Source organism: Triplophysa rosa, unplaced genomic scaffold (genome assembly GCF_024868665.1).
Source record: "Triplophysa rosa unplaced genomic scaffold, Trosa_1v2 scaffold353_ERROPOS49503+, whole genome shotgun sequence".
In the NCBI taxonomy this organism is placed as follows: Eukaryota; Metazoa; Chordata; class Actinopteri; order Cypriniformes; family Nemacheilidae; genus Triplophysa; species Triplophysa rosa.
In genome coordinates, this window is record NW_026634359.1 from 78630 (window position 1) to 87118 (window position 8489).

The 8489-nt window shown below is 36.3% G+C and overlaps 1 protein-coding gene across 1 annotated transcript; it reads right to left on the reverse strand.

The window, feature by feature from the left end:
* Positions 1 to 920: 920 nt before the first annotated feature.
* On the reverse strand, positions 921 to 3889 carry LOC130550531 (carcinoembryonic antigen-related cell adhesion molecule 3-like). The gene is made up of 4 exons (XM_057328025.1): positions 3502 to 3889; positions 2460 to 2771; positions 1835 to 2167; positions 921 to 1566 (listed from the first exon to the last, which is right to left on the reverse strand). Exons 1-4 carry the CDS (start codon positions 3545 to 3547, stop codon positions 1439 to 1441), a joined length of 819 nt encoding a protein of 272 aa, XP_057184008.1. The 5' UTR covers positions 3548 to 3889; the 3' UTR covers positions 921 to 1438.
* Between the last annotated feature and the right edge of the window lie 4600 nt (positions 3890 to 8489).

The following is an 8489-nucleotide window of genomic DNA, read 5'->3' on the forward strand; positions in this document are numbered from 1 at the left end:
ATTGATGTAAATGTATATTTGTATATGAAATGTATGTGATGTTTGAAATAGGAATCAAGCGTGCCGATGTTGTTTTCGTCAGGGCACAAAATAGCGGCGCACCTGGTTTTAGGTGTCGTCTCACTCCTCACATGAAAGTGCTGGTAATGATCATGTATTGCAACATGTTTAATTTCATAGTTTACACCGAGACTGTTTAAACATGTGTTCGTGTGACTCTTGTGAAATAAGTGTAAATTAACACATTTTGGATGCTCATTGTGATCGGTTAGCTTATTAGCTTTCTTTGTTTAGCACGTGAGTGGAGATAAGAGACGTGCCTGGATAACAACATGGATCGTTCCCTATGTGTGTTACCTGCATGTCAAATTAAAAAAAACTACGGGCTTCATCATTCTGTCTCGATTCTTCATCGAAAGCAACACAACCAGAGTGAAACTGTTGCATTTGGAATAGTATTTTTTCTCGGATTTCGGATATTACGTTATTAAATATCCAACCTCCAGACGTCTGCTGTCAGATGTCATATTATAGACATCTACAAGACGTCTGTAAGATGTTTATGATTTAGAATGGATCTAAAACTGCTCTTTCTAAGATGTTTAGCAGATGTTTTGCGGATCTTTAGCAGACGTCAAGTCCACTTTATTTATATATAGCGCTTTTTACAATTTTGTTACAAGGCAGATGGCACAGTTCATCCAAAACGTAAAATTATTTGTAAAAAATCTTTAACCTCATGTCATGACAAACCTGTATACTTTTCGTTGTTCTGCATAACACAAAATAAGGTGTTTTGAAGAAAATAACAACAGTGAAACAAAAGTAATTCTGCCGAATTATTTGCTCCATACACTCTTAAAATCGGAATCTTGTTCATGTTTGAAAGACACAACTGAGATAAAAGATCTTGTGTTTTATTTTCTTTATTAACTAAACATCTAAGCCTCACACAAAAAAAATGCATTATACAGATACTATCAATAACATGTGCTCACTATAACCCATCGACTGAAAACGTTTTAGGAAGAAATCAAGGACAAAAGCAAGCAAGCAGAACTGTAAAATAAAGGACCTGAGGCCATATGTGTATATGTTATGATCTAACGTTAAATGTTCTAAATGGGCTGCAAAGCAAAATCACCAAGTTACTAAAGAGATATTCTGAGCTGGGATGTTTCTGTAATACAGACCCTGATCGAGAGATCTTTAGAGAGAGAAAAACTACAGCAGAACAACCTAGATTCTAACCCCAGTAGCCAACTCAGAAAATCTATGTTTGTTGACATTTGTCAGATCAGTATGAAAAATCAAATAAACCCAAATAATGAATATTACTCTGGTCTATGTACTAGGGTGTTAGTTGGCAAAGCAGCTGTAGCAAAATAGCTGCGTTTACACTTATTTATCAGATTTATACAAAGCAACTATCAGTAATTTAATATACTGTCTGCTCATCTCCTCTGGATCTGATGTCATAAACCAAAACAGCAACAGTAGCCACGCCCACCAGAGCAGAGATGACCAATCGGATCACAGCTTCAGTAAAACCACAACAGCAGTAGCCTTGCGAGAGAAGAAATGAGCAACAATAAAACAAATGATTAATAACAGACTGTTTTAGCTGCATTGGTTTAAGTTCACTAGAGTACCTCATGTTCTGTAATTAAATAAGTGTAATATACAGTATTGTTTGCATGCATTAATATGCACATGTGCATTTATTTGCATAAGAAATATGTGCATATTTCTATTAAACATGAAGCGTTCCATTTTTGCACCAAGAATTACAAAAAATAATTATTAATTAATTATAAAAATCAAATATGCTCACCTTGACATGTGTGACAGAGTTGAGTGATGTGTAGATGTTGTGTGTGGTTTGTGATGGGATTGTTGACCACACATCTGTATGTGTTTGTGTCCTGATATTCCACCTCCAGAGGTAGAGAGAGTCTGATGTTGAGATCAGACACACTGATGTTGAGATCAGACACACTGATGCTGGAGTGTACACGGCTTCCATTATACCAGGAGAGACTCACATCATGTGACACATTCATCACTAAACACAACACTGAACAATCTGACACTGAAGATGATGAAAAATTCATCAAGTGACTCTGAACTGGAGAGTCTCTGGTGATGACAGGAATGGGAAGACGACCTTTAAAATGATAAATAATAAATAAAATATCAGTATCCCCCAAAAACCCTTCAGAGGCTAAAGTTAAAACAAGGTGAGATATAATTATGTAATGTACACAGGGTCTTTAGAATGTATAACAAAATGTGTAATATATACATGTAATTAATGATGTCATCGGGTCATTATAATGATAGCATTTTTTAATATATTGCATAATACATAGTACATCAAAAGTTACCATCAAAATAAATAATCAAGCCTAACATACTGTACATATAGTAGACTATATTACAATTTCTTTTCCACTTACCATAGACAGTGATGTTGAATATCTTGAGTTTAGTCTTTGTGTTTTTGTTGAAGACTTGATAAAGTCCGGAGTCTGTGAGTGTGATGTTGTTGATGGTGAGAGATCCAGTGTGATCCATCTTCAGTCTGTCTCTGAATCTCCCGTCAGCTCTCTCTTCATATAAACTGATGTTCTTGTTCTCTGCATTCATCTCAGCTATGACAACATCATGAGCTCCAAACTTCCAGGAGATTCCATCTTTCACTTCAGTCAGATCCACAGACAGAGTCACAGAATCTCCTTCAGTCACTGACACACACTCACTAAACACACCTGAAAAATAAACAAAATTAGGCCATTTACTTTTGTTTGTTTTACTTTGTGGCCACTTGTGAAAGATATTTTTTTATATACAAACGTCTTTTTTCCGCAGAACACAAAAGAAGATTTGAAGAATCTCAGTAACTGGCACCCATTCACTTGCATTGGTTATTTGTCCATATACTGTAAGTGAATGGGTGCCGTCACTGTTCACTTCTTAAAATATCTTCTTTTGTGTTCTGCAGAAGAAAGAAAGTCATACAGGTTTAGTAAATGATGATAGAATTTTTATTTTTGGGTAAGCTATCACTTTAAATCAGAAATGGTAAAGAAACATTGTGACTCGGTTGGGACAAATTTGATTTCACCCCAAAAGTCAAAAACACAACTATTTTTTTCTACACAAACTAGATTTGCATTTTTACTTTTTTTAGGAACATATAATATTTACACAAGACACATGAGGAAAGTAAGTCAAACAAACCAATTTATGACATTTTAGTATGGGAATTTTTTTTTTGCAGCAGTTGCTGTTATGAATGACACTTTACCTTTATAGCCTCAATGTAATATTTTGAATGAATGATAATTTATTATTTCAATCTATGGCATGGCCTTACTCAGTCAATAGTAAAGATATCAAAGCTATATTCTCTCAAAATGTTCTTTACATTATAAATCATGAGAAAATCACAAAAACGACTGTAACTGGGTCACAAATGAGCAGGTCCAAACAACTTACCAGACAGACTCCACAAGGAGAAACAGAACAACATCATAGTATACATTTTCTTCAACAGCTCACAGAACAGGTCAAAATAATAACCCGACAGTGAGAAGTGTTAAGCATGTGCTGCTGAGAGTCTGCGTGATCACGCCTCTTTATTGCCACTCCCAATAGCATCCAGCTGCAGACCCGCACAACTGATGTGAGTCCGCTCGACATTATATCATTTCAGATGTGAAAAAGACTTTAAATGTTGGAAAATCAAATTAAATGCTTAATTTTGTGCGATGAATAAAAATAAAAGCAGAGAAACGACAATGTATTTATTGTGTATAAAATGTATTTAAAATATGACATTCATATTAGATATGCACCCCCGACATATTACGACTCCCCTCACTGACACTGCTGCAGGAATCACCAATATTATCCGACTGCAATACTGGAGGCCGCAATTCCAAGGACCTGCACTTCTGGGACCGAACTTCTAGGGCTCTATTTTCTTGTGACAGCGCCACCTACCGAATCGGAGTTCGGAGAACCGCAGTCCCAAGGACCCTAGTTTTTGAAAACCGAAAAAAGTGCACAAGACAGTATTTCCACCCAATTCTAACTACTGAGAGTTTTTTTAAGGTTCGTTACACCCAAATACTACTTTATTTCTTACAATTAAACCTTATTGCTAACAGCTTATGTTGAGTAATTATTGTGACTAACTAGCATGATACAACACAACAAGTAAAATAAACAATACATCATGGTATAGCCTTTTCAGTCACTAGATCAACCACATTTCAAGTACAGAGTGAAGACACAGTGATGACTCTGGGTGCAGATTTAAGATTGTGTATATTTTATAAAATAACAAATTAACAGCTATACACACAAAATAAATGTTTACATGAACCACATTCATGCACCACTTCATTAATGACCAACTTCATTAAATTCACCAACATCATTGATGACGTTTTCATTGACTCCTAAGAGAGAGAAAAGCGTAGAGAGAGAGAGAGAGAGAGAGAGAGAGAGAGAGAGAGAGAGAGAGAGAGAGAGAAAATGAATGAAATAACGAACATTCATGTTTAACTCTCAAATTTTTTATTTCATATTTAAAAGATTTTAGTGACCACTAAGGCCGAAGCCTATAACGTTACTTGACAAATTTATGTATGAATCTTTTGTCATACTATTGCCTGCACTTGAAATCACTTCATATAGACTACACAGTACATAACAAAATCTAGCACTTGGTATTTTAACAGTTAATTATTATGATGTCAAATGTAACTATCAATATTATAAAAGTAATGTCAAACTGAAGAGACGTTACCTGTGAGCACGTGACAATTAAACCATTAAGATTAATCTAAATTACTTAAAATGGAAAACACAATGAGTATAATTAACAAGGTTTCACAATGAAGAGCGCTTCAGTTTATTAGGCCTAGTATAAATAATCATCCCATAGTCACTAAATCAACATACGCTTGCCAGTCGTGCTACAGTTTTGTTAAACGAATATACGTACAACTCTTTTTACAGCATTAGAAGCTTATATTGTGGCTATATAAGTGCATTCAAGATAATTTAGCAACTCACTTCGGCTACATTAACTTTCCAATTAAATTTTCCACAATTGTTTAAAAGAATATGATTCACATTTGATACTCACACTCTTATTGTCGTCCATACTTCAGAAATACACAGTTGCACCGTTGTAGCTAAACAATGATAGGGTTCTAGAAATGCGTCCCCAGAAATGCGGTCCTGAAAGTGCAGCCTCCGGGTTTGCAGGCAGATGCTACACGCAGGAATAGCTCATCCTAACCGTGTTGTTCTCTGTCAAAAGTGAAGCTTCGCATTTAGTCCTGTAGAGGGCGGGAGTGCTACTGACTCTGTTCGGTTTCTCGCGCTCCAACATAAACCGGAAGTTTGTTTTTCGTTCCTTTCATCATCTCTATGCCTTACTCCCTTCGAATAGTAAAGCTCTTGATGTGTAAACTCTAGAGGGGAAAACGCAATCGTATATCTTAACGTGTCCGTTTAAAATTCAATTGGAAAAGGAGCAATAAAAACGGCATTTTCTCTTTATTTGGAGCGGTGTTTATGCGGTGTCCGCAGTTACCCGAGGAGCCCTTCAGAGGGCGATATGTCCCGTTTGTTAGTACGCACAAGAAAGCGTTCTAAACCTCCATTACTGCGGACGTTTTGGATGTCTGTCTTCTTATTAGTTAGATTACTCTAATCTTTGGAGATAATCGGAAACCTTAAATGATTTTTCTTTTTTTCTGGGATTTGATTTGAATTAAGGAATTCGTAAGTGAACAGTGCAGCGAGTTTGTCTCCGTTAGCCTTTAGCAGGTTTGGTTAGCACAGTGGTCGGTGTGGGTGCGGCTCAGATCACACACTGATGACATTTAGATTTATTACTTACACTGAATATCTTCAGTAAATGATTTCTTACTGAATTCAAAAGCAGGATGAGGAGCTTTTGTAAGAGCATCGTTTTACTTCTAGTGTGCGGTAAGTGTTTTCTGATGTCAATTTTAATACTTTCACATCGAAACTGCATTTACTAATATCTGGGGCGTTATAAAACGAGGTGTACAAAGAACGTTACAAAAAAGGTCTTTATTTAGGAAAAAGCGGCACCAGTGGCGTGTTGGGTGTTCAAATGTTATTCGATATATGTGTATACTATACACTTATTTAATGTGTGATTATCCAAACCACAAATAGACAAGTCCATTTTGGTACCCTAGGTGAGATTCCTAGCGAAAACACATAAGAAACAATTGATCTGTAGTGTTGGGCAAGCTACTTGGATAATGAAATGAGCTAAGATAAAAGTTACTCTACATTAAATGAAGCTTCACCACATTAAAACTACCACCCCTGGGAAATGTAGCTAAACTAAGATACAGCGATATGGAAGGCCGGTGTTGTTCCGAAATACGACTCGCCTACTTCTGATTGGTTCATTCACTTAGGATGCTGCTTTGTGATTGGTCCCTATCTCTAAATCCCGCCCCCACTCCTAATCCTAACCCTAACCTTTGTATGGGAAACAGGGAAGTCTTAATCTCACGGGGAGTAGGATTTGGATACAACTCCGGTTTACTACAACTAATCGACTTTTTTAAATTTCGTTTTTATTTTGAACCGACTTTCCAAATGCTATCTCCGTAATCAATAAAACTCTGTCGAATAGATTTGCATAATTGTTCAGAAACTAAGTTTTCAAGTAAGGGTCGAATTTTGGAAGTTTTTCTTCTTCATAAGGACATTTTTAGTAATGTTAGTGCATTGTCTTTTATATCAAATACTTACAGTATATTTAATCAATTATTTTAATACAGAATAATAATGACATGTAGACAGTAAAATATTAACAACAAAAACTGTAGAGGTTGCATCTGTGATGGCTTATTACAAAGACTGTTTAATGCTGCTCAAATGTGCCATAACTGTTTACACAACAATTGTATAATGTTTAAGTGCATAAAGTACATGATAAAAATATGAATAATATAAAGGACAAAAAGAATGAGGCAGATTTAGTTACATTTAACACCACTAAAACACTCAATGACTTAAGTTTATATGTGAAAGAGTCTTGCTACTCAGCACAATAAATCTCGCTTACATCGTGTATGCGATTGTTCATAATGAACATTGTGACTGCAGCGCACTTCATAGCTCTCATTCATCGGTGAATCATGTAGACGCCTTTGATTTGCCAGTATATTCATATGCTGAACTGTGATTGGTTGTAATGCTCACCGCTGTAGCAAATCAAACTGTAACGCTGTAATCGACATTTTTTCGCTTTTTAGATCGCGACTGTCGTAGTTAGTTTAAAGAGTACATTCCTCAATATTTTTAAGGGCTTATTTTGGTTTATGGAGTGTCCGACAACAAGTTTATTTACATACATGATGTAAAAATACTATTATTTCGTAATAATAAGCAGTTTTTATTACCTTACTTCTTGACTGACTCTCAAATGATTCGTTCCGCGATTCATCTGTGTAATCTCCGCCTTTCCGCCAGCGTAGTCTGATCTGATTGGTCAGATAGTGTAGTCTGCTGTGATTGGTCAGATGGTCTAGTCTGCTGTGATTGGTCAAATGGTGTAGTCTGCTGTGATTGGTCAAACGCGTTCAGCATGTGTCGCAAATGGACCGCCTATCATTACTGCTGTATTACGGTTTGCAGGTGGTTGGATATTAACAGTGTATAGAGAGAGATGGCGTCGATTTTACCTTACCAGTTCGAGCCCGAGTCTGACGAATCATTCTTTAATCCTTGTACAGATGCCAGTAAGAAAAAGGACTGTTTTAGACACTTCTCTTGTAACAGTTAGTTATCACGGCATACAGTGTACGGTGTTCGTATCTTCAGATGTTATTATAACTATAGTACACCACGCAGTTCTTGAAATAAAGACTTTGCGAGTTAATATGGTTGAACACTTACATTAGCGCAACGAGTTTATAGCTAACGTTAGGTAAACAAACAGTAACAACCCCCAAAATAACGGTAACGTTAGCTAAACACAGACATGAGATAACGTCACACAAATTTAATTTTAAGTAAAGACAAAAATAAAGAGTCACACTTACAGGTTGTGATTCGGTGGAGCTTACAGGTCCAAATAAAGTTGGTATTGCAACATCTTTTAAGGAAAGACGTTTAATGTATCCTGCAGTAAAGGCGCCAAGATTGATGAAGCAATCTTCGGTAAAATGACGCGCGCAAAGTAAAACGTTCGGTTTATACTCCTTTGGTGTCGTTTGAAAAATAAATAGTAACCATTTTTTCCTCAGAAGTTCTTCCTTTGGTAGTGAAAATAAGACTGACTTCGTTTCACTACATAGAACACAGCTTCTCTTAGACATGATGCACACGTCACGAACGAGCTAGTACAGTGTTTGGGGAGGAGAGAGTTAAGTTTTCGCAGTCAGTAGGCGGGATTTTTCTAGTGACGTAGGTACATT

Bases quoted from the DNA above. Each gene is read 5' to 3' on its own strand.
- LOC130550531 (XM_057328025.1), bottom strand. From the start codon at position 3,547: ATGTATACTATGATGTTGTTCTGTTTCTCCTTGTGGAGTCTGTCTG. The intron at 2,168-2,459 runs GTAAGTGGAAAA...ATCATTTTAAAG, and splicing joins ATTCAACATCACTGTCTATG to GTCGTCTTCCCATTCCTGTC. The intron at 1,567-1,834 runs GTGAGCATATTT...TTCTCTCGCAAG, and splicing joins ACTCTGTCACACATGTCAAG to GCTACTGCTGTTGTGGTTTT.